Source organism: Chionomys nivalis, chromosome 19 (genome assembly GCF_950005125.1).
Source record: "Chionomys nivalis chromosome 19, mChiNiv1.1, whole genome shotgun sequence".
NCBI lineage: Eukaryota > Metazoa > Chordata > Mammalia > Rodentia > Cricetidae > Chionomys > Chionomys nivalis.
In genome coordinates, this window is record NC_080104.1 from 6,549,044 (window position 1) to 6,575,191 (window position 26,148).

Genomic DNA, 26,148 nt, shown 5'->3' on the forward strand with positions numbered 1-26,148 from the left:
ACAAAGTAGCATATAAGTACATGGGAGAGTTTTAGAGTAGATAATACCAAACTTGTCTCTCAAATCTTAATGTAAATGCACATCCATAAGTAAGTATTGAGAGTCTGCATGTCTAAAAAGCTCCTGAGTAGTGGCATTGCCCAGGTTCACACTTTGAGTACAGAGTAAAGCTGAGGAACACACCTGAGCTGTGAGTATACATCAGAAATGCCAGGGTAGGTCCAGGATGGCTAAGGGGCCCTGGAGATTTAGTACTTAGTTTGTGAGCCAGCAAACAAACACATGAGGGATACTTAGGGGAAAATTCAGTGAGCATCTAGAATGCCTGTGCATAGGTTACGTGTAAGCTCATTATCTATAGGATCCCTGACCAGAAAGAGCTGACCTCAGGAGGAAATGCATACTAACTTACTGAGCATGCTAACACCCCTCACAAATATCTTCAAGGAATGTGCAATCTGTTAGAAAAGCAACCAAAACAAACTTATCAGCATTATCAGTGGCTAAAGTTTGCCCACCAGTGCCTACCTGAGAAATAGTGACATGTATCAGATGTGATGTACCTCCATCCATCAGGCCTGTATAAGGAGAGAAAAAACAGAAGAAAGCATCTCTGAAGAGTAACTGGAGGGTTCTCAGAGCTGTAGTCTGGAGTTAGGTGCCAAAGGAAATCATGTACCTCTGCTTCCCTTAATAATGGGTCTGTCCAGCTCCCATGACAACATATGAATAGTCTATGAAGTCTGGTACACTTTGTTTTTGCTATTTACTTCATCATTGCTGGAGTTGAGATTAAATGCTTATGGAAATGTGACTGTTGTCTTTCCTTCGTCACTAAATAAGTTCTGGTGTTTCTCAGCTTTGTGTTATGTCCAATGTTAGTTCTTCCAGGAGTGCACACTCACATGTTATACAATGTTATTTCTTCCAGGAGTGCACACTCACATGTTATACAATGTTAGTTCTTCCAGGAGTGCACACTCACATGTTATACAATGTTAGTTCTTCCAGGAGTGCACACTCACATGTTACACAATGTTAGTTCTTCCAGGAGTGCACACTCACATGTTATACAATGTTAGTTCTTCCAGGAGTGCACACTCACATGTTACACAATGTTAGCTCTTCCAGGAGTGCACACTCACATTTATACATTGCCGTTAAGATCCCACTTGCTACTAAAGTCAAATAGTTTATTCCTTTTAAAAATGAGTTCCAGGTTAAGGAAGATGGGCACTATTACTTTGAACAATTCTGTTCATTTTTTTTAGAAAATTGATTTGTTAATTCCTTTTTCTAAAGGTAAAGTAAGAGAACAAAATATTTGTTAACTCTCTGGAAGTAGGAATTGGAAATCAATTTAAAAATCAGTGTTTACAAAGCCAGAATTAATTTTTCCAATATGATCAACAACTACACTTGAAATCTTTGTGTCATTCACCTATAATAGTAGCCTTTAAGTAATTTGCTCCAGAAAATGCCAGGAAGCTCATATGTGTCTGAGCACAAGGTTGTGGAAGTGTAGACAGTCTTTCTTAGTGACACTTTTCCATAGACTCTTCTTCAGTCAGGGTTAGAGTTTCAGCTGCACCCCACTTGAGTGGGCAAGATGGTTCTCGGACAGTGAGTCCTCTTCTACAGCTATACAAGACTTTCACTCCCATTCATTTTACTTGAATTTACTGGTAAGTTACATGTGATAAAATTACTCAGTCTTTCAAATACCATACTTCTAATAGTAGGCATAATGCTTGGGGTTTAATAAAAATTAAAATGACCCATTGTCTCCTCTGGGATGGAAGGGGTTACAAGTGTTTGGGGGTTAAACAACCCTTTGCAGGGGTAGCCTAAGACATCTTTATAACAGTAGCAAAATTGCAGTTATGAAGTAGCCATGAAAATAATCTATGGTTAGTTGTTACCACAACATGATGAACTATATAAAATGGTCATAGCGTTAGGAAGGTTGAGAACCACTGCTCTAAAGGAAGGGTAGAGAGAACAAGGGGTTGAGAATGTCCACAGATCATACAGCCTTATGATGCCTTAAGATCACCTTTATGCCCAATAGTCCATGGGCCTCTTTATTAAAGGCTTATGCACTGCCCTCTGATAGAGCAGTGAATTCTCCCTTAAGTCAAAATGACTCTTTTAATGGTTCAAGTATATATGCTTGTTTGCTTAACTTAGGATTCATATGTGTTCTTTCAAAACCAAACCTGGCCTCAGTTCAACCTGTGGATCACAAGAAACAGGAAATTAATTTAAATTTGTTTTTACTTCCAATTTTTTTGTGAATTTTATACATGATTACTGTTTTTACATATTCCCCACCTCTTTCTCAACCCCCTCCAACTCTTCCTGTGTCCCTGTACCCCCTCTCAGCTGGGTGTATCTGTCTTGTTCATCTGTACTCCCCTTCAGCTGGCTGTTTCTCTCTCGGCAGCCATTCGTTGCCTATAGCTGTTCATCTGAAAGTAGGAACTTGTACAATTTCTTTATCTACATTGACAGGTCAGCTACGATTGTCATTAGGAATCCCCCTCTTCTGTCTTGTTCTCTGAGCCTTAGGTGTAGAGCTTGCAATATAGATGTACCATATGCACCATATTGGGCTTGCAATATAGATGTACAATATGTACCATATTGGGATCATATGCCCTGTGGGTTATTCTCTGTGTTTATTATCAGTTGTGTATCTCTGTAAAAAGCCCCTACTGCATCTGCTGCCTCAAAAAAGCTTCTTTGAGGAGAAGTGAAATGACACTTATCTGTGGGTAGAAAGGTATTTAGAATACAATTAAAAATCATTTGGACTTAGGAAAATGGCAGAACTAGGTTCTACTCTAGAACCTATGACATCTCCACCCATGGGTAGTTGACTAGGTATATAGTACCAGACATGAATTCTCTACTATTGAGCAGGCCTTAAGTCTACTTAGGCAGCTGTTTATTATCCCCCAAGCTAAAACTGTCGTTATTGTACCATAGGCTCATCTGGCTTGCCAGGCTGGCCATTGTTGACGTTCATAGACTTTATTGCTGGATGTAGAATTTTTTTCCCCCTTGGCAGCTTGCATAGCTTCTTCTGATACTGTGAGATCTAGTTCTTAGGAGGAAGTTTGCAGGTCAGTTCCTCCAAGTCCTGTGCCCAAATCATGTGGTGTCTTCAGCAATAGGATTTGACCTTCAAGTTGTGGGAGATGGCCAGAGACAATGGCAATAGCTGTGTCATGTGGAGGTTCTCTTGGACCTCTGTGACCACCAGTTCAAAGGGAGAGTTTTCATTCCTGGCATAGGTGTTATTGTTAGTGTGGATTTGTGAGGGAGCATTATCACCCTGTTTAACATAACTCTGTTTATATGCTCTGTCTGTCTCTCTGTCTAATGATCTGTGTATCAATCTATCTATGAATGACTAGATTTTTGAAGTCTTTCCAAGCAGGTTATATATCTTCCAAGAGTAAATTCTACAGAAATTGTAGAAAAATAATAAATATGAAATTGGAAGCTATTTTACCATAAATTCTGTGTGATTTTAATTTTAACAAATATAAGAACTAACGTTGACAGTGTCAACTTGTGACCCAAGCTATAATAACTGAAACTCTTCAGACTATTATCACAGGGTTTATATAAATACTCAAAATCGGTTTATTTCATAAGAATTACAGGAAAACCCAGCATAAAAAAAAAGAGCCTAAACTCAATCAAGTAGGTATTTAATCTCAGATAAATAATTTCATGACTTACTTTTGGTTTTACTAAAAGAATTTGGATTCTGTATTTATCCAAGAATAAGAATTGAATGTTTAAAATTTTCTGGCTTTTAAGAGTACAAGTGAACAGAAAGCAAAATCCAGAATTTATATACTTATCTTTATATAAACATATGTATGTATAAATATATCATTGATCAAAAATAGGACATTTTTGTTGGTGTTTGTTTTGTTTCAGTTTCTTATGTTTGTTGTTTTGTTTTGTAAGTCAGGGTTTCTGTGCAGCCCTGGCTGTCCTGGAACTCAGAGATCTGCTTGCCTCTGCCTTTGGAGTGCTGAGATTATAGGTGTGTGCCACCATGCCTAACTAGGTTCTTTCCTGGTGTGTGCCACATTAAATTGAATGCGTTTTACTACCTTGTTCTTGTGTGGGTGTGATAGCCAATCCCATAAAAATGGTTATTAAAATATATATATTTCTTTGTGCCCATGTTGGATATACAAGTTGGTCATTCTCATGAATCAGTTACCTCTTGGTGTTTCTGTGCGCCATTCACCAGGCAACAACACCATTAGTAGCTAGTGATCACCCAGGAGAAGCAGTTTCATTACACAACTGACAGATGAGAGCCACCAAAGGCTGTCCTGTCTCTGATTAGTTTATTACTAACTTTAATACTTTGAATAGCTGTTCTTTTTGTGTATCCGTAATTGCTACCTAGGTCTGTGTCATCACAAGCCATGAAGTGTGTGAGCATTGCTATCTTCAGGTGAAGCATCTGAAAAGCAAAGTTAATGGTATCAAGCAATTAAACTGAACTGTCTTTAAGGAAAAGAAAGGTTTACTGCTACCCTTAAGTGTAAGTTCATGCACACTAAATATTTTTAACTGCAGTAAGAGCATGTTAATTGTAGACATAGTGTCTTTCTGAGGATCTAAAAGCTTACTGAAAGAGTATCTGTTAGTAACTCATTTCAAAAAGCACTGAAATTTTCCTTTGCTTTTAAATCAGTGGGAGAAAAAAATTAAAATAGCACATGAAGGGTTTTTTTGAGTATATTTGTGAAGTAAATTGACCTTGAAGTAAAGTGATTATTGATAAATTCCTTGTTAGTTTCTTACTATTGCTTTATCTTACCCATTAGTCTTAAAAGTTAGGAATTTACCCTTAATTTTCCCATAGTATAAAACAAAATATGGATTATACTTTAGTGTTAACTACATGTACAAATTATTAGGTCTTATATAAAATTTAAAAAATGGTACAAGAGACAAAAGTGCTTAGAGCACAAACCTGATGGACTGATTTCTGTCCCCAGGCTCCACAGGAAGAGAAGTGATTGCTGAAAGCTGCACTCTGCTGTCACATGGGCATTATGACATGCACACATCCACACCATGCACACGGTGACAAAGATATGAATTAATAAAAAGTAATATATTGCATATCTAGCAGTAACCTATCTTTTCTTACATATTTCTAATTTTTTTTCATTTTTTGAAATGGAGACATTTTCTGAATGTTTTTATGCCACTATCACTAAGATCAATTCTTGTGGTTCCGATTAAGCTGGACCTTTGCTTTTTGGTAGCATGACAGGTGGCTTTACAGTGCAGTTAACAAAACCCTGGTACATAGCCCGGAGAGCACTGAGTGAGTCTCTATACTCTTTGCAAAGACCTTTTCAGGGCTCCCCCTGCCTTTGCCACTTCTCTCCCCTATCTAAGCCTCCCCTACCCTGTGTGTATATTTGGTCCTCACTCTGACAAGGTAAAACCTCAGTGAAGCAATGTGAAAGTTTATAAAATAGCACATCAGCCTTCACATTAAACAGAGAAGTGGTGAAGAAGACGTTAACCATGTGGACTGTTGACTGTGAAGGGTGAGGGTTGGCATTGCCCCTCTGCAGTGCTGCAGTAGACACAGCCACATGCACATAACCCTCACCAACGGGAATGCTGCAGGAGAAGTTTGAGCAATAGCTGGCCTGTCATCAGAGAGTAGATTAAAAAACAATCTGATATTTTCTTCCACGTCAAGGATTAACATTCATTCATTTTATTCATTGATGGAATTTTTTTCCAGTTGTGTCAGTTAAATAACTGCAAGTAACCGCATCCTAAATGTTTAGTCCTGTAGCGTAGCCATTTGTGTATCCATTTAAAGTCCTCTGTGCTCCTCTCTAGCTCTCCCAACACTCCTGCAAAACTAGTTAATTCTTCATAATTTAGAAGAACAGCCCTTTAATTTAGTCAGATTTTTGTCCTTTTCGAAGCAATACATATTAGCCTCAGTGATTTGTAAGAGTTAGAAGTACATAGTAGTTTTTCTTAAGCTACAAATATGAAAAATGCATTTTGTGTTAGCCACTCTTTTAGCGGTACACTAAGATTTGAAAGATAGAGTAAATGTTGTCAAAATTATTATAACATTTAAAAAATATTTACCTAGGCATCTTTTTCATGAAAAAGAATGAGTAATGGCTGCAGTAGAAAATACAGTCTAGAAAAATACTTTTGATGAATTTGATGATATGAATCTGAATGTTTTTATCACATAATTTCTAATAACTGTGGTTAGAGACTATTTTGACGCAGCTGTCATTCTGCCGTAATATAATACTCCTGCAGCCAGCGTTTGCTTATGCTTGAAGGGCTTTGTTTTACCTCACTTTACTCCCCAGATAGTTGGATTTGATCTTTGTTAATCATGTATGTGTGATTCATTTTTAAAGAATTTACTTCATATTATTTGCTAGTACTGGACATTAAAATCTTTCAATTGTCTGCAATATGCTAGAATTACCTAGAATTCTTGCTGAAGTTCTTGGGGAAAGACTATGTAAAAGAATTGAACCCCTATTGCATAAAATTTGAAATCAGTGAATCAAAAGATATCAAACCAAATGCTAATTTTCTTGTAACATTAGATATAAATTCCCTAATTGGGCCTTCTGGAAGTCTAGAGTCGTAAGTGTCACATCAGTGTTTATGTTACACAGCCAGTTTTGAGCCTTGTTTGCTGTCCTTCGTGTTTACTGACCTGGGCAAGAAATCAACACAAGAAACATTCCCTGAGAAACAGCTTAGCTGACTAGTGATGCCTATTTCTAGACAAATAAGAATTATTAATATTTTTCCATCTTCTATAACTGTTTATACTTGACCCTTCCAAAAATATGCAAGAGTAATTTTTCCTAAGATTAAGTTTTAAAATGAATATTTTAAATAATTAAGTATGAGAATATAAATTTCTGAGTTTGACTATGTTGATTTGTTAGAAAAACATTTGTAAGAAGCTAATAAGTTAACAAAAATCAATAAAGAAACTGAAATTTTGGGAAATGGTATTTCCACGAGTAACCTGAAATTCACAACTACCGCACTGCGCTCCACATTTGTCTGGTTTTTTCTTGCTAAAGATTTGTGGTGTCTGTTTCATATGAAAATTTTCTGTCTTTTCCAAGTGTCATTTTTGTGTTTTACACATAGAAGAATAATATGTAGCACTGGGGTCTAGTATAGAACTTTGGAAACTTAAATCTTATATTTTAGAATATTTTGATTTGCTCTATAATGCTTTCTTAAAATTTAAATTGTATTTTCAGTATATAGTATTTTCTGAATGCTCAACTAATAAATTTTAACTCTCTTAATTTTCTTGAGAAAAAGATCCCTTTGGAAGCCTCATTTTCTATTTGTTTGGTCTCTATGCAGGCGATGGGTGCGGCTGCTGTTTGGGAGGGAGTTCCCACTACAGGATCTGCTGGTGATCTGGGATGCCTTGTTTGCAGACGGCCTCAGCCTGAGTTTAGTAGATTATATCTTCATAGCCATGCTACTCTATATCCGAGATGCTTGTAAGTACTTGTGACCTCGCTGTTTTCGACCAAGGAGCCATGATTTTTCAAAAATGTTTTGCCTTTTAAATGTACTGTATATTTTATTGTTGGACTTATACATAGAAGTTTTTTATAACAGCAGATATTTTGACATGTTACAGGAAATAACTGAGCGCCTTTTCTGCTAGTGACCCTTGTATTAGGAGATTTGGGCGATGTCATCGTCAAAGAACCAGGATATTCTTTAGAAGAATTTTTCCAAACACTTCGTGCCAGTTTCAATCTGTCCGTATATACATTTGTGGACTGCATTGAAACAGCATTTCAGATATGTTTAGAGCTCCACCTTCTGACATGTAGCAAGTATTCAAGTATATTTATTGAGAGATTTGAGCTGTTTTTATAATACCAATGTCTTGCCAATGGGAAAATAAATCTGGAGTATTTGACTTCTGCCCAGTTATATTTTAACAAATTTTATTCCTTAGTATAGTACTCAGTGTTCCTCCCTCTTCAGAACCACCTTAAAATATTTTACCATAGCCAGAAAACCAGGGCCTCAACCTGTAGGACATACCAGAATGTGTTTTAGATTTCATAATATCTTAAATAATTTTTCTTTTTAGAGAAGTAATCTCAAGTCCCAAAGCAAGATTTGTAAGCCAAAATATAATTAGGAAAGATTGCACTAAGTATTAGGAATGAATTAGGAAATAGAAAACTATTGTAAGTGTTGGAATAAATAGCCACATTTTCTCCAAAAACTGTGGAGGTTTTATTATGCCTGGAAGGTCAAATAGTTTGGGCTTCTTGACAGACAAAGTAAACAAGTTCCTTCTAGTGGAGCCAGAACTAATGAGGTAGAACATGGACTGTGGGAAGCATAAGACGAGACACATATACAGTAAAGCAGAATGTTTGAGTAGATATGATAGATACTAAATTTTTGGACATCTAATACTTACCTCCCTTTTAAACTTGTATGTATTCTACATTTGCAAAAACCAAAGAGAGAGAGAGAGAGAGAGAGAGAGAGAGAGAGAGAGAGAGAATAGCATGAACAACTCTCTTAGGAAAAAGAAAATTCTTTTGGATAGTATTTTTACAAATTTTTCCAATTTAGACAACTGTTGAAATGCATTCTGATTTTCTAAAATTTTAAACAATTACCAATTTATTCCTTTCATAATTTTGTCACATATATTAATGTAATCATCAAGTCTCTTATGCTAAGATCTATTCTTATTTTTATAAAACATGGCAAAGTTTTGGCAGCTAAAGCCCATACACAGTTCTAATCTTTTTATTGATGATTCTGTAAAGCAAGGGCACATGTGGAAAAGCACCAGAGTAATGGCATTGTTGATTGATTTCAGTATTAAATCTAGAGCAGCAAATGGACCTCTGAAAGCAGAGTGGGTAAAAATTCAGGGTTTAAGGTGTTCTTTCTCTAAAGAAGCTTCCCAGGTACTGAAGTTGAGGCACTGCAGGCAGAGAGAAACAGCAGAGACAGAGGCCTTCAAGGAAGAAGCTCCTTGCTGGGAATAGGTATCTCTTCAAGTTAGATGGCATCGCTAAAATACAGTGCTCATGAGAAAATAGGGTTATAGAACTGAAAAGGGAATAGGCAGTGTCATGATGGCCGTCTCTGATCAGTAAGCCACAGGGCTATTGGCACATTCAAAACAGAATGTGAAAACAAGATTGAGTAAGACAAAACGAGAGCTAGGAGATCAGATAAAAGTTATGACGGTATTCCAGAAGTCAAAACAGTAAAGTAGAGAACTGTTTAGAGCTAACCTTAGCATGGCTTAAATATGAAAAGTGTTGGAAATAGGAAATCTAGAGCAGTCCCCTTTTTGGAGGCTTCAGTGCCTAGATAATTGAATAGGAAATAAAACAGCTAGGATTGAAGTGTGATTTAAGCCTTAGCCACACACATTAAGATCATTGTTAGTGTCAAGAATGTATAGAGTTTTGCATATAATTAGCAAGCCTTTATTTTGTCAAACCATAACAATGGGTATAGCCTCTCAAGAATAAGGTCATCATAGTATCCTAGTTTGTTTGCGATAGTCTTGCTGTCCCAAAGTGTCAGTTAATACTCCCTCTTTTCATATGAAATACTTCCTATGAGGATATTAGAATTGCACAGCCAGCCTAGTTAAGTTGAGCGTCTAGAGAAAGTGAATGTGGGCAAAGGTGAAACTCTGCACATAATATTGGTGTTTTAATCTGCAAGATTCCTAGAAGAGGAAGCGCTTATACTACAATCTCAAAGAACTGTTGCTGGTTTTCAGGTTCCAAGCACACTCATTCCTTTATAAGTACACGTGTATTAAAAGCCACAGATATGAAAACGAACATATGGTATTTTGGCTTTTTGAGCCTGGGTTAACTAACTTAATATAATACTCTCCAGTTGCATACAGTTTACTAAAAATTTCATAATTTCAATTTTCCTTCTGGCTCAATAAAATGTGCTCTGTGTATGCACCACATTTCATTATCCATCCATCTATTGATGGACATTAGGCTGATTCTAGTTCCTTGCCATTGTGATTAGAGCAGAGGTATTATTATTTTTCACCTAAAAAGATGACCTAATAAAGAGCAAAAGAACAGGAGACAAAGATACAGGAGCATGGATGGAGAAGTGTCAATCAGCATGAGTTTTTCCTTCAGGAATCAGTGTTATTATTCCATGGCTGTGTCTATGAAAAGCAAAACTACCTCATGCTCTTGTTTCCTTCTATTGTCGAAGCACCCACTATACTCTACTCCTTGGTGAGAGGCAGAATTTTTGTCTCTCTTGATTTCTTTTTTAAATACAACATCTCGAGGAAGGCCTAATGCAAAAAAAAAAAAAAAAAAAAAAAGGTATTTCCTGAGGAGAGTAACTGAGGAAGCAAGAACCCTGAATAGGAAGACTATGCTATGGAAGCCAGGCTATGTGACAGCAGTAAGGCTGACCTGTGAGGAAGCACCAGGCTGGTGCAGAAAACAGAAAATGAGAAGAATCCCATAACGGAAGACAGAGAAGCTCATGTGCTATGGAAGAGGAAGAATAAGGGTAGGTAGGTGTTTGATAGCCAAAGTGAACATGGTTGAAAGATCAGACCTGGGATAACTAAGATGAGTTCTAGCTCTAGCAAGCTTATGCAGGATGAATGGAGGTAGTTGGTTCACAGGCTTCTACTTAGGCCCACCTTCAGATGAATCGAGGTGACCAAGAAGATGGAGACAGTGAGTGCAGACGTCCAGAGAGGGAAGTACAGCTAAGAAATGACTGTGAAGAAATTAGAGTACAAGGGATTGGAACTAGAACAGGAAAAGGGCAAAGCATAGAATAGAAAGCTGTGGCCACATAAGAGCACTTGTAGATTTAATAGATATGGCCAAGTTAGTGAAGGGAAGGAAGACACTTAGAAAATTAAGTTAAAGAAGTTAAGAGTTTTCTTTGGTTCTCCAAGAATCATAATAGGAAGAGAAGATAAGCAAAAAAATTCATAGAGTAAGACACAAAGACCTCAAATAAAATGATCAGGAAAGTGATTTTTAATCAAGCATGTATTCAAATAACCAGTATTTTAACACATATTTACCAAGTTACTACTGTTTATTAGACCTGGGTATGCATATGCCATTCTTTCTAACTTATGATGTAAAAACTTCTCTCATCTGTCTCGTACTCTGTTTGACTTTAGATATTTTATGTATTTTATTTTTCTGAGTTTTGGTTTCACTCTGGAACCTAGGTTGGTCTTGACCTCATGGCAACCCTGCTTTAGCCTCCAGAGTGCTGGGACCATGGTCATGTTCTACCTTGCCCTCTACCCATTGATTTTCTTAGTCAGGAATTCTCTCAACTGTGTATGGTGTAATGAATTTTTCTCTCTGAAGTTTTTGTGTCTACAAAAGTTTTATTCTTATCACTTCCTCCTTGTTTATGTTTTTGTTTCTAGGTGGTGGTTGTGATGGTGGCTTGTTTTATGGTTTAAATTCCATTTTTCTTTTTAATAACTAACCTAATGCGCATGTGCGCACACACACACACACACACGAGTAAAGTGATTTTTTTATTTATTAAAAATTTCCACCTCCTCCCATCCTCCCATTTCCCTCCCACTTTCCCCACTCCCCCCCCCTCGCTCTCCAGTCCTAAGAGAAGTCAGGGTGCCCTGCCCCGTGGGAAGTTCAAGGCCCTCCCCCCTCCATCCAGGTCTAGGAAGGTGAGCATCCAAACAGACTAGGCTCCCAAAAAGCCAGTACATGCAGTAGAATCAAAACCTGGTGTCATTATCATTTGGCTTCTCAGTCCACCCTCATTGTCAGCCACATTCAGAGAGTCTGGTTTGATCACATGCTCGTTCAATCCCAGTCCAGCTGGCCTTGATGAGCTCCCATTAGATCAGTCACACCTTCTCCGTGGGTGGATGCACCCCTCGCGGTCCTGACTTCCTTGCTCATGTTCTCCCTCCTTTTTCTCTTCATCTGGACCTTGGGAGCTCAGTCCATTGCTCCAATGTGGGTCTCTGTCTCTATCTCCATCCATCGCCAGATGAAGGTTCTATGGTGATATGCAAGATACCCATCAGTGTGGCTATAGGATAGGGCCAGTTCAGGCACCCTCTCCTCTGCTGCCCAAGGACCTAGCAGGGGACATCTCCTTGTACACCTGGGAACCCCTCTAGAGCCAAGTCTCTTGCCAACCTTAAAATGGCTCCCTTAGTTAAGATATCTTCTTCCCTGCTCCCATATCCACCCTTCCTCCATCTCTACCATCCCATTCCCTAAGCTCTCCCCCTCCTCCCCTTCTCCCTTCTCTCTCCCCGTCTCCCCTTCCCCTAACCCACCTCTACCCCTGTACTCCCAGAAGTGTGATATTTCTGTGTGTGTGTGTGCATATATAAATGTATTCACCAAACCATTTTAGTATAATTATTTTCTTATGTTTGGACCTTTGAGCTCCATTCCTTGTCTTGGTTTTTTTTTTTGGGGGGGGGGATATTTGTTTGTTTTTTATTTTTTGAATCAGAAGAACATGCTGGAATGTGTTAGAATGTTCTAAAGTCCCTGTTTTCTTTAGCCATTACCTGGCTTGCCATGTGTGGCAGTTCTGTCTTCTTCATGTCTAGCATGCTCTTCTTTTTTATTGTGTGTTGGCTTTCTGCTTTCTCCCCAGCCACTAGCTGTCTGTATGCAGTGCTTCCATCTGTCCTACCCAACAGTTTCTGCTTCTGTTTCCACTTAACAGCATGTTCGGCATCATACTGTAGCTGCAGAATTTCAAATACAGATTGAACTTGTCTTTTCTAGAAAACCTTTAGCAACCTCAATGATTAAAAATAAAAGTTCTAAAACACATGGCAGTGCACATCAAAGCTTGTCAAAGTATAAGCCGATGGCTCAAGTATATTTCTAACTGGCTCTTACATCTTAAATTAACCTATTTCTATTAGTCTGTGTATTGCCACGTGGCCATGACATTACCTCATTTTCTGCATGACTTGTTTCCTCAGCGGTTGGTTGGTAGTTGTCTGACTCTGCCTTCTTTCTCCCTGCATTCCGTTTGGTTTTCCCACCAACATGTATTCTGCTCTGCCACAGGCCAAAGCAGCTTCTATCCCACATCAAAATGCCAGTTGTTTTTAAAGGAGTCATATAGTCATATACTCCCTGACTCCATCTCTCTCTCGTCTGGCATAAAATATAATAACCACATCAGAGATAGACTACTGTACCCTCTCAGTTACTAATACCACCATATCACTTTGTAGTTTATCTTAACAATCTTTGAAAACTTATCAAATTATCTGTTAGTGCATGTTTGGTGTGTGTGTCTGTGTTACACGTGTGGGTTTACTTGCCCATATGGAGGCAAGATGTTGAGATTGTATGTTTTATTCAATTTCTTTTTTTTTTTTTCAATTGCTTTTTCTACCTTTTTTGGGGGGAGACAGGGTCTCTCACTAAATCTGAAGCTTGCTTACCATTTCAGCCTGACTAGCTCTCCAACTGGGTTCATGGATTTACCTCTCTCCACCTCCCAGGACTGGGGTTTCAGGTGCATACCGCCACCTAGCTTTTGTGTCTATATTGAGGATCTGAACTCTTTTCCTAATGCTCATACATTAAGTATTTGATTCGCTGGGCCACCTCATCCGCTCCTGCATTGTGTTTTCTTAAGAGAAGTTTCAGTTCATAGCAAAAGACAGAAATTTTAGTATTCATTGGTCTTTTGCCTCTACACACATCTAAAACTTTTTCTGCTGTCAGCATCCCATATGTCTAATGCATTCCTTAGACTCTATAAACTTGCAGGTATTGATGGTGGTAGCCCTTGCCTACAACACATTTCTATTTAAGGAGTTATCCCAATCCTTACACCATTACCAGCCAGGTTCTTTGTTGCAAACACTATTCTTCACTTCCAGTGAATATGAAGAGAAATTTGAGACTGTTCTTAGGATTGAACTCAGTATTTAAAAAAAACCAAACAGGAGTTAAATTAATATTTGTTGAATAAATGAATGAATGAATGAATACACAAATCTAACTACAAGAAAATGATGCTGTTACCACTTATTTTAAAATATTTCAAATGTATATGTTTGTGTGTGTCTGTCTGTCTGTCTGTGTTTATCTACATACACATGTATACCACGTCATATGTCAGGACGTCAACAGTACAATTCTCTCCTTACTTCTCTCCTTCCACCATGTTTATCCCAGGGTTCAACATCAAGTCATCAGAAATAGTGGCAAGGCCCTTCCCTTTTTGCACATCTAAAATATAATCCATATTCTATCTATTTCCTCTGACAGTCGTTATTCCTGACTAAAGTGTTATTAAGACCCAGTAACCACAATGAAATAAAAAATGTCCCATGTGGTCAGCCCTAAATACCTATATATATGAGCAATATTAAAAGGACTTGGCTGATTGTGTGTGTATGTATGTATGTGTGCATGCGTTGCGTGCGTGTGTGTGTGTGTGTGCACGCATGCACACGCGCCTGAGTTCAGGTGCCCTCAGAGGCCAAAGGCAGTAGGTTCTCTGGAAATAGAGTTACAAGAATTTGTAAGACACCTAATGTGGGTACTGTCTACTACAATATTAGTAAGGGTTCCTAACTACTGAGACATCTCTCCAGTACCCATTGTTTTTAGTTTTATATGAGATCTTTGATTATTTGTTCTGTATGCCAAATCCATATATAAATGTAAGTTCTTATGCCAGTTTTCAAATACTTGCTGCACCTGGCTTTTATATGTTAGGGACATTTTTTAGTGTCTATTTGTGGATTCTGTGGAGTTGAAACAGTTTTTAGAAGCCATCTGCAATGTGTCTTCTTTTTCTCCTATATATAGACACCCTTGTCATAACGCTGTCTGCTAAAAGTGGAGGAAAACATTGGACACCAGTGAAGGCCAAGGGTTTCATTTCAGCAGACTGTCAGGAGCCCTTGGCCTGGGTATATTGCTGTTTACTCTGCAGCACCATGTCTCACCTGTGGAAGGGAGTGCATGGGCAGGCTGCTTTCCTAGAGAGCATGGGTTGTTATGGGATGGACATCCAATGATGGCAGGTTTCCGGTCACGCTTGTCGGTACCTGAGGGGGTAGCTGTTATTCTGAATTTAAGGACATTCCAGGAAGCCGTTTCGGTTTTTGGTAATTTTCCATCTGCCTTGTTACTCTGAGAAATTGTGTCTCCATACAAAATTGAATAATTTGAAGAAAATATTCATAAATGTTAGTTATAGGTAGCCAGCAGTGAGTTATACATATGTATTTATTTATCTTGCTTTCAAATTTCTCTGTGTAATCACATCTCTGCTTAGATTTACTGATTTGACAGCGTTTGTTATTATTTCTCCAGGAAAAGCTATACAGCCCAATTTCTTCAGACCACTTTAGAATAGTTGGGCCACTTAAAGACAGAGACAGCTAAGTCAGCTTTACTCTGTGTGAAACCGGTACTGCTTGATGGAGACACTGAGAAAGACAGTGCCTGTGCCCCTCGCTAGAGACATTCTAGATAGACTAGGGTGGCAGCCTGGGTGCACTTAACTACACAGATGCTGAGCACAGGGGGTGGCAGGGAGACTGCAAAAGGCCACAGCAAAGGTACAGAGGCTTCTTTGGTATTATTGGCAATTACTCAAAGAAGTCTGTGTACTATTAGAAGATATCTAGCTCAAAGAGTTCTAAGAAAGCTCTTTGTGGCTTTTTTTTTTCTTTAACCAGTGTGCATACAAGAAGAGCTTTTTTTTTTTTTTTTTTTTTGTGGTCAGGTATGATGGTGCATGCCTTTAATCCCAACACTACAGAGTTGTAAACATGTGGGTTTCTGTGAGTTTAAGGCCAGGTGGTATAAGCTGGTTAGTGATACGGCAAAAACATAAATAAAAAAAATCTGGAAAATAAATTAATAAAAAGTGCAGTGAGTGCATTTGAACAAAATGTGTTAATGCATCATTGTGCTTTAAAAGCAAAATACTTAAGTGACACTGAGAAGAGCTGGTTCAGGAAGGTTAAAATTAGCCATGTCACTGCAACCTGCTTTGGTAGAATAAGCATTGGATAAGGAAAAATACTGCGTTCATCTTTTGTATTAAACAAAAAAATTATTATAAAGAGCAAAACCTCTGGGGATGTAGTTTAGAGGTAGATGCTTGCCTAGCATGCGTGAAGTCCTAGGTTCAACACCACATGCTATGAAAAGGAAGAAGGGAACATGAGAGCTAGGGGAGGGGGGTAAAGAAGGAGCAAAACTAAACTCTTAGTGTGCCAGGTTCCCGCAACCTTGTCTTAAACAAGCTTCTGTATTTTTTTTTACATGCCCTAAATTGGGCATAGTTATCCAAGTGGGACTTAAGTTCAGATGAAAAATGCAGATTTTTCAGTAGTAACTTGAATATGGTATGAGTTGAAAGTCTTCCCTGCTGTTACAGCCTTGATTTTGGTATATCAGTAGTCTGAGGACTGGGCATGTAGTGATGCTCAGAAAGTGTTGAGTGAGACGTGTATGAGTAGATGCACGAGAACATTGCTAGCATCTGCATTTGTTCTCCAAGGAATATCTTAACATGTTGTTGTCCTGCCTCCTACACTTTGTAGATTCTCATAATGTCAAAGGTATGGTAACAGTATTATTGTGCTAGTCCTTCCAAATAATGCCCAGTTATATACAGCTATTCTAGAGACTCAATAAGATTGACCTTTCAGGGTACTTAAGCTATCGTATTAGAGTAATGATGTTAAAAGACTTAGTGTTGATATTTGTATGCATTGTATCATTTGATTTCAAAGCAATATTTTTTAAACAGCTTTATATAACTACGTAGAGTACAGACCCTGAATTTCAAATCATGCTACATCAAGGAATCACTTTGTGATTTGAGAAAGTGATTTACCCTCTCCAGGTATCATCCTTTGCATGTGTAACACAAGGGGAAATATCCTATGCATATATAACATGAGATAAGGCACATAAAGTTCTGAGCCTGCGTTCTTGACCCAAAGCCTTTAGAATTCATCATCTCAGTGAGATTGTTGTTGCCTTTGTGCCATGGATTGTCTCCAGAACAAGGGCTTGTTCCTTGTTGGCCTCTGTGTCCTGTGTTAGCTTGGGACCATTTCAGAGCAGTCCCTTAATGATTCATTGCGTGGCACGATGCGAGCAGTTTTATCAAATCGGAAAGTTGTTAAAGAGGTTTCTAACGGACGTCAAGTGTCACTTCAGGCCGCTTTAAAGAAGACTCAAATAGGACCCCTAGATTCAAGTTTGAACACTGCAGCCAAAATATGTTCCACAGACCTCTCTTACAAGATGTGTAAACGTAATTTCCTGTCCAGGTACTAAAGTTAGCATTAGAGCATTTGAGAAAATAGCTTTTTGAATTACCGATCAACTGATTGCCTGTTTTTTTTAAAACTTCTTCACCTTAAATGAAAACTGCACATTAAAGCGTTATACTACTATATCCTAGCTTTTTAAATTTCCAGATAAAAAATGACAATGGGGGACGGAATGTGAATGTGGAGAAATGAACAAATAAGGGAGTCTGAAGAGACAGAGAGCAGGTAGGGTAAGTGAGTGCTTTACAAATGAAGGCAGATGTGTGAAATTACAAGCTGTCAGACCAGCGATGGAAATGAAGAAGATAAAGCAGTTCCTTACACAGCTTATGATTCCTCATTCTGCCCGATGCATAGTGCTCTCAGGAGGGAGCGTGGTAGAGAGCTTCCACAAGAAGTATCTTTTTCAGCAGCAAGAAAAAAAAATCTAAAGATCAAGATTTTCCTGATTATCATCAGTATTTTATTTGTCTTATTTCCCTTAAATCAAAGTTATTTTCCTGTGGGACATTTTTCAAGTAATGTATTAATAAATAAGGTTTAGTTACAACTATAGGAAATTTTCACACAGTCAGTCTTGCAGTCATTGCAGTTCACAAAACAGGTGTCCTTAATGGGCCAGCTGTAACAACAGTAACAGATAGATAAGAAATGGAATAGTTTACACAGACCGCTCTTAAATGATGTGTTTAATAATTGTACCCATAATTAGGTTGATTTGAAAACAGCTTGCAGAATGAAAGCTGATCATGGAAGATTTTCACTTTCCTCCCCAAAGAAATCCTGTATAGATAGTTCTAAATTTCTTTTTACTTTTAGAAAAACCAATAATTGTAGAAAATTGTATTTTTAGTTTTAAGTTGTGTGATACTCATATAAAAGGATGAGAGCATGGTGTGAATTATGAAGCATAGTGACCAAGGTGAGTGCTATTATATTAGAACATTCAACTGCTTCCCCATTTACAAGGTTCTTGTTACTAATTTCTCAGCAGCAAAGCTAAAGGTAGCTATCTATGTAAATGACAACATATTTTTAAGAATCTATTTATGGTGCAAATACCCAGGACTGGGTCTGTACCTCTTTCTTCGACTGGTATCTGTGTTAGATTGTAGGTGAAATACACTGATCCAGAGAGCATTTGACGAAGAACTCTCCTCCAGACAGACTTTTGTTAAATCACCTGAATTACTGCATCACTTGCTTTGACTCTCAGTTATTTTCTTATATCCACCATACAAACAATATTGTGTCTGAATCCTTTTTCCCTCTTATTTAGTAATTTCGAGTAACTACCAGACCTGCCTCGGCCTTCTGATGCATTATCCGCTCATCGGAGACATACACTCACTGATCCTTAAAGCTCTGTTCCTTAGAGACCCAAAGGTAAGCTTTTCTTGGGGAAATAATTTTAAGTTGTGTGAAGAATGGAGTTCTCCATCTGACTTAACTCCTAATGGTTGTTAGAAGTTGTATTCAGTGGGCATTGTCCTGAGAATATGCACTTAGCCAGTGCCCATGTTCCTCAGCAAGTCATCTTCACCTCCTGCTTTCCTGTTAGCTTAAGGAATTAGTTACACAACTGCTTCTTACAGCCAGATTTCACTGTCTTTGATCCCATCACAGGGCTGACTTATTCCAGTAGGGCTTCTGGGCCATATGACGATCAAGGAAAAAAAAAGCCATGCAAAGACCTTTAAGAACTTACCACAATATGGAACACTGAATTGTATTATGAGTATATATATATATATATATATATATATATATATACATATATATATACATATATATATATGGATGTATATTTTATAGCTTATAAATAACCTTATAAAATTTTAGACAGACCTCAACACTGATTTTTCTATTTGAATGTAAAGCAATTCATCAAAATTTCTTCATATTTCACAGAAAAAAAAGTGCTCTTTTACAACTAACGTTATATTTCTTGAAAATAAGAACATTTAATGATATAAAAAAATTGTGAATCCTTGCTGTTTTTGAGCCAAACACAAATATTGGATGAAGAGTAATAGAGAAAACTTCAAATGCAAGTGTCAGAATGCCAGGCATTGGATGGTAATCCCAGCCTTTGGCTCTTTGGAAATGCTCCCAACAGTCATGTTGGCAGTTGTCAAACTGTCTCTGAGTCAGTCAGTCTGTCTGTGAATTCTGTTGCCAAAGCTCTGCCTGTTCATCTTGAGTGTCCAAGTTTAATAGCAATCTGATTCTAAAGGATTTTTTACCTCTCTGTAGTTGCTGACATTAACTTATCTTTGAGTCTATTTCCTATTCTGTCTTAGAATTTCCCTTATTCCTAATCTGCTTTTTATAGAAGTACTAACCTTTATAGCATTTCTATTACACAAAGCAATTTTTATTAAGCAACAAAATACAATCTGATTTCTTTGCATAAGGAAATACCCATTTTTAGATATGGCTTATGAATACCATTATTTGTATTTTTATTTTTATCTTTATACATATATGTAAGTTATATATACTCTGTAACTAAAATCTCCACAGAATGATCAGCTAGCTATAGAAGTTGCAAAGATGAGTTGCTAATCCATGATGAGTTTTGATTTCCAGAGTTAAAGTACATTCTGTCTGCTCAACATGAGGAATTCTTAGGAGCAGAGTGTGGGAGATTAGTTAAATTTCAATTTTCTATTTGTTTTTAAATAATATTTTATTAATTCTTTGGTAATTTCATATATTTTGCACATATTTACTGCCTTCCCCAAACTCCTCCCACATCTATCCTTATCTCCCTACTCACCCAACTTTGTGTCCTTTTGTGTTTTCAGTCTGTCCTGTCCATCTGTGCTGCCCAAGCACTCCTCCCTGTGATGATACTCCCTGGAGCCTTATCAGCTACCAGCTTTCACACCTATAAAGACAAATGGCTCTCTTCCCCAGAAGTTGTTGTTGCCAATAGCTCCTCAGCTAAGATGGCCTTCCTGCTCACCTTTCCCTCCATGTGGAGATTTTGTCAGTTTGCATGTGCAGGATGTATGTGTGCTGTTCATATGCGCAGCTATGACACCACATCTGGAAAACACTGTTTTGCTATAGTCATCCCCCGCCTCTGGCTCTTACTCTTTCTGCCCCCTAATCCCCTGCTCTACTATGATTCCTGAGCCTTAGAGAAGGCGGTGAGATAGGGAGATCCCATTTAGGACTAGGCACTCCTCCGTCTCTTATTCTCTACTTGTTGACTAATTGTGGGTATCCATGTGTCTTAATTATGGTTTCTACTGCTGTCATAAAATGCCGTGACAGAAAAGCAAGTTGGGGAGGAAAGGGTTTATTTGGCTTACACTTCCGTATTGCTGTTGATTATTGAAGGAAGTCAGGACAGGAACTCAAACGTAGCAGTATCTTAGAGGCAGGAACTGATGCAGAGGCCATGAGGTATACTGTTTACTGGCTTGCTTCCTGTGGCTTGCTCAGCCTGCTATCTTATAGATTGGACCCAGGAGCACCAGCACAGGGATGGCACCATCCATCATGGGCTGGGCCCTTCACAATTCATCACCAGTTGAGAAAATGGCTTACAGCTACATATTATGTAGTGTTTCCTCAACTGAGGCTCCTTCCTGTCTGATGACTCTAGCTAATGTCAAGTTGACACACAAATTCAGCCAGCACACCACATTAATCACCATCTACAGCAGGAAGAAACTTCTCAGATGAGTTCAGAGTAGGTATATCAATGTCATTAATGACCCATTTTATAGCATGTGCATTTAACAGAATAATAGTATGATCTCTCTTGGGTTCCAAGTCCTATCTAGCTACAGGTTATTGGCTCTGATAGCATTGTCCTTTGGGCTCTGTCTTGTGGAGTCAGTCTTAAATCTAATCAGAAAGTATTTGGTTGCTTCCATGTCTGTGTCTTCTTGCACCAGCCTAGATCCTATTGTAGCCTGCATGGTTCCCAGCTGGGTGGGATTAATAGTTACTTTTCTGCCTTGGTAGCGTATCTAGCACCTCCCAGCAGTATGAAAGCTACCCAGTAGGGATTAGGCTTCTAGGTTAGTGCCTGCTTGGTTTTCTTATCTGTTTTCTTCAGCAATGGTATGTTACCATCAAGTTCTGGAAAGTACAAAAGCAATGTGAATAGTGCGTGAAACCTGGGGGTCTGTAGAATCCCACTGGCCAACAGTTCCAAACGAAGTAATCCATTCTTGGGAGCTGGCTTTCTTTTTTATCTGTGCTATCCAGTATTACCAGATAAATCCATCTAAATTTTTCATATGTGTTTATGTTTCAGGGGCTTCTGCAGTACTAGGATTCCATATGACTTTTTCAAAAGTTCTTTAGTGTTAATTGCCCCTCCCCAATCTACTCCTCTGTACCTTATTTATCTGACCATGTCTGTCACTGTGTTCTGTCTCCCTTCCCTTTAAAGCCCTCTCATGGCACCTGGTTCCCTGACCTCTCTTGGTATTCCAGATGATTCAAAGCTAACATCCACAAATAAAGAAAACATGCAACATTTGTTTTGAGTCACTTCCCTGTGAATGGTTGCTTTCACCTCCATTTATTTACATGTAAACTTCTAAATATTTTTTCTTAGTAGCCAAATTATGTTCCATTGTGTATAGATACTACTTTTTCATGAACCATTCATCAGCTGCTAGGAATCCTAGTTGTTTCTATTCCCTGGCTGTTGTGAATGGAGCAACATTGAACATGAGTAAGTAACTATCCGTGTAGGAGGATATAACTCTTTCAGAGTATATGGACAAGAGTGGTAGAGCTGGATCATGTGGAAGATAGATTTTTAGCCTTTTGAGGGACTGCAGCACTGATCTCTATAGTGGCTATACCAGTTTGCACTCCTGCCAACAGTAAATAAATGTTCCTCTTTCCTCATATCCACACCATTATTTGTTGTGTTTTTTAAAAATCTTATCCATTCTGACTGAGGTGAGATGAAATCTTAGTTTTAATTTGCATTTCCCTAATGGCTAAGGATAGTGAACACTTTAAAAAAATATTTATTAGCCATTTATATTTTATCTATTTATAATTCTGTATTTGAGTCCTTGTCCCATTTTTAAATTGAGTTAGTTGTTGTCTTGGTGTATAGATTTTTTTAAACCTCTTTAATGTTTTCTAGTTATTAGCCGTCTGACAGAAATATAGCTGGCAATGATTTTTTTCCATTCTGTATTCTGCCTCTATTTGACTATTGGCATCCTTTGCTATACAGAAGTTCTTTAGTTTCATGAGGTCTCATTCATTAACTCTTAGTATTAATGCCTTTACTATTGGGGTGTTGTTAAGAAAGTCCTTTCCTGTGCCTGTACTTTCAAGCATATTTCCTTCTTCTTCCTCTATCAGATGTAGCATTTCATGTTATTAAGGTGCTGAATCCATTTAGAGTTTATGTTTGTGAAGGGTGTCAAATAAGGATCTTGTTTCATTCTTCTACATATAACTAACCAGTTGGACCAGCATCATTTATTGAAGATGGTGTATGTTTTTGGTAGCTGTAAGCACATGGGTATATATTCAGATCTCCAGTTCAATTCCATTGATGTGTTACTGTATTTTATGCCAGCACCATGACATTCTTATGAGTATAGCTCTGTCATCTAACTTAAAATCAGGGATGGAGCAATTCTTTTATTATTCAATATTGTTTTTGGAAAACTTGTGTTTGTGGTTTCTCTATGTGCAATTTAAGGTTACTATGTCAAGTTTGTGTGAAGAATTGCATTGTATTTTTTAATGAAAATTAAATTGAATCTATAGATTGCTCTGGGTAAAATAACTGTTTTCCCAATATTAATGCAACCAGTCCATGAACATGGAAGGTCATTTCTCATGGTATCCTCTTTAATTTCTTTCTTCAATGTCTTCAGGTTATTATTATGCAAGTCTTTATCTTCCTTGGTTAGATTTATTCCAAAATACTTTTTGAGGGTATTGTGAAAAGAATTGTTTCACTGATTTCTTCCTCAGTGTGTTTTGTTGTTGATAATCATGATGATGATATATATATATAGGAAAACTCCTGAGTTTTGTGTCTTTATTTTTTTATTCTGCACCCTTTCTGAGTATATTATTCAGCTGTAGAAGTCTGATAGAGTCTCTAGGGTATTAGTATAGAGAATATCATTTGCAAATAAGGGTACTTTGACTTCTTCATTTCCTATTTGTATCTTTAATCTCTTTTACTTGTCTAATTGCTATAGCTAAGACTTTAAACACTGTATTGAACAGAAATGGAGTAAGTGGATATCCTGGTTTGGGTGTTGGGGTAACACTGCCTTCATGAAAAGAATTTGGAGCTGTCCTGTCTTCTTCTAGTCTACAGACAAGTTTGAGTAGCACTGAGTGCTGGTTCTTCTTCAAAGGCCCGGTGTAACTCTATGCTGTATTTATATGGCCCTGTTCCTTCTGACTTGGGATGTTTGTAATTACTCCTTCTAGGTCTTAGGGTTGTTCTGATCTATTTAATTTATTTACTTCGTCTTGATTTAACCTTGGCATATAAAAATTCATGCATTTCTTTTAGATTTTTCAGGTTAATGTGATATATATTTTTTAAATTATGTCCTTATGATTATCTGAATTTCTTCAGTGTCTGTTGTAATGTTTTCTTTCCTTTTCACCTATGATTTTATTAATTTGGGTCTTCACACTTTCTTTTAGTTAATTTTACTGTTTGTCAATCTTATTAATATTTTCAAAGAACCAATTATCTTTTCCCATCTTGTTTTAGGGTACTGTTTGTTCTTTTCCCAAGATTTTCAGATGCATCATTAAGTATGAGAGACGACAATTTTTTTCTCAAGGCAGGGTTTCTCTTGTGTACCCTTGGCTGTCCTAAACTTACTCTGTAGACCAGAATGACCTCAAACTCACAAAATGCCAGAATTAAAGACATGTGCCAGTACCACCCAGCAAGATCTCAAAGTTTTAATGTAGTTACTTAATGCTATAAAGTTATTCTCTGGGTTGCTGTCTTGGTCAGCTTTCTGTTGCTGTGATAAAACACCATGACAAAAAGCAATGTGGAGAGGAAAGGATTTATTTTATTTTACAAACTGTTAAGCATCTAGGGAAGTCAAGGCAGGCCCTGGAGGTGTTAATATAGAGGCAGGAGCTAAATTAGAGACCACTGAAGAGTGCTGTTTACTGGCTTGCTCCTTGCTAGGACCAGAGTTGAACCCACCCACAAACAAGAAAATGAATTACAGGCTTGTCCCACAGGCCAGTCTGTGTGGGAACATTTTCTCAGTTGAGGCTCCCTTCTTCCAAAAATGACTTTAATTTGTGTCAAATTGACATTAAATTAGCCAGCACAACTACCTTCATTGTGCCTTATATATTTTAGTATTTTGTGTTTTCATTTTCATTCATTTCTAAGAATTTTTCATTTTTTTCTTAATTTCTACCCTTGTCCCAATTCTCATTGTGTTGCTCATGTTCCATAAATTTGTGTACTTTCTGTCCTTTCTGTTGCTGTTGATCTCCAGCTTTAGTCCTCTGTGGTCAGGCAGAATGTAGGGTGTTATTTCAGTTTTCCTATACTTGTTGAGACTTGCTTTATGAACTAATATGTGATCAGTTTTGAAGAGAGTTCCATGGGCTACAGTAAAGAAAGTATAGTCTTTAGCTTTGTAGATATAACAATATTCATAGATGTCTGTTATATCCATTTGATTTATGGGTTATTTGATTCCAAAGTTTTTTTGTTTTGGTCTGGATGACTTAAGAGTGTGGCATTGAAGTGTCAGTCTGTGCTTTTAGATCTAGTAGTATTTCTTTTATTAAAATAGGAATCCCTCTGATTGGTGCATAAATATTTAGAATTTTAATATCCTCTTGGTTCATTTTTTTCCCTGGATAAATATGTAGTATCCTTCCTGATCTCTCCTGACTAGTTTTGGTTTAAAGTATATTCTGCCAGATATTAGAATAGCTACACTTGCTCTTTCTTATTTCTGTTTGCTTGGAAAGACTTTCTCTGTCCTTTCACCTAGAGATGATATCTGTTGTTGATGCTGAAGTGTGGTTCTTGGAAGCACCAAAAGGCTGTTCTTGGGTGGTAGGGCCTGGGATCACTATGAGAATGTATCGTCTCTCTGGTGGCAGGACCCAGGATACTTCACCATCCTCAAGAGGAAGTGTCTGGAAGTCTCCCTATGGGTGAAGTGGCTGCTGTGAAATTGAGCCTGGGTTCCCTATTTGTACGGGTTGGCTTAATAAAGAAAGAAATGATTATCACATCATAAGTTACCAATCTTAGTTATTTTTCCCTAGGTAATAGAGTATACTTTTAGGAGTCACTCACCCAGTTTCAGAATTCTTTATACTAAATCCATCAGTGTTTACTAATGGAATTTAGCTACCCTTTCCTGTTATGTGGTTTTTGTAGAGTACTTTTTATTTCAGCAGGATATAATCAAACAAGTTGTACAAGCATTACAAAGTAAGATTCAGGTTTAAAGAGAAAAGTAATAGTATGTATCTTCAAAGGCGGAACTCCTCGGCTCTACTTTCAGAGTCTCACCAAAATCTCCGAAAGGTGGGACCATAGCTGGTGTTTCTGAGCCTTAAGAAAGTGGGACAGTAGAGGAGGCCGTGTTTACAGACTTCCATGAACAAGTCTGTGGAATGATGGTATCTATAGGGAAAGTAAAAAGCTCTTTACCCATAAGGGCTTTTCTGGTGGCTATAAAGCAAATTGTAATGTT

The 26,148-nt window shown here is 37.7% G+C and overlaps 1 protein-coding gene across 1 annotated transcript in view; it reads left to right on the plus strand.

Moving 5' to 3' along the window:
- Nucleotides 1-26,148, plus strand: part of Tbc1d5 (TBC1 domain family member 5) — a 446,307-nt gene that overhangs the window by 327,342 nt on the left and 92,817 nt on the right. Inside the window, exons 14-15 of the mRNA XM_057794493.1 lie at nt 7,438-7,580; nt 18,708-18,814. Of these exons, the coding sequence (XP_057650476.1) occupies nt 7,438-7,580; nt 18,708-18,814 (250 nt within the window). The remainder of the gene's footprint in view (nt 1-7,437; nt 7,581-18,707; nt 18,815-26,148) is intronic.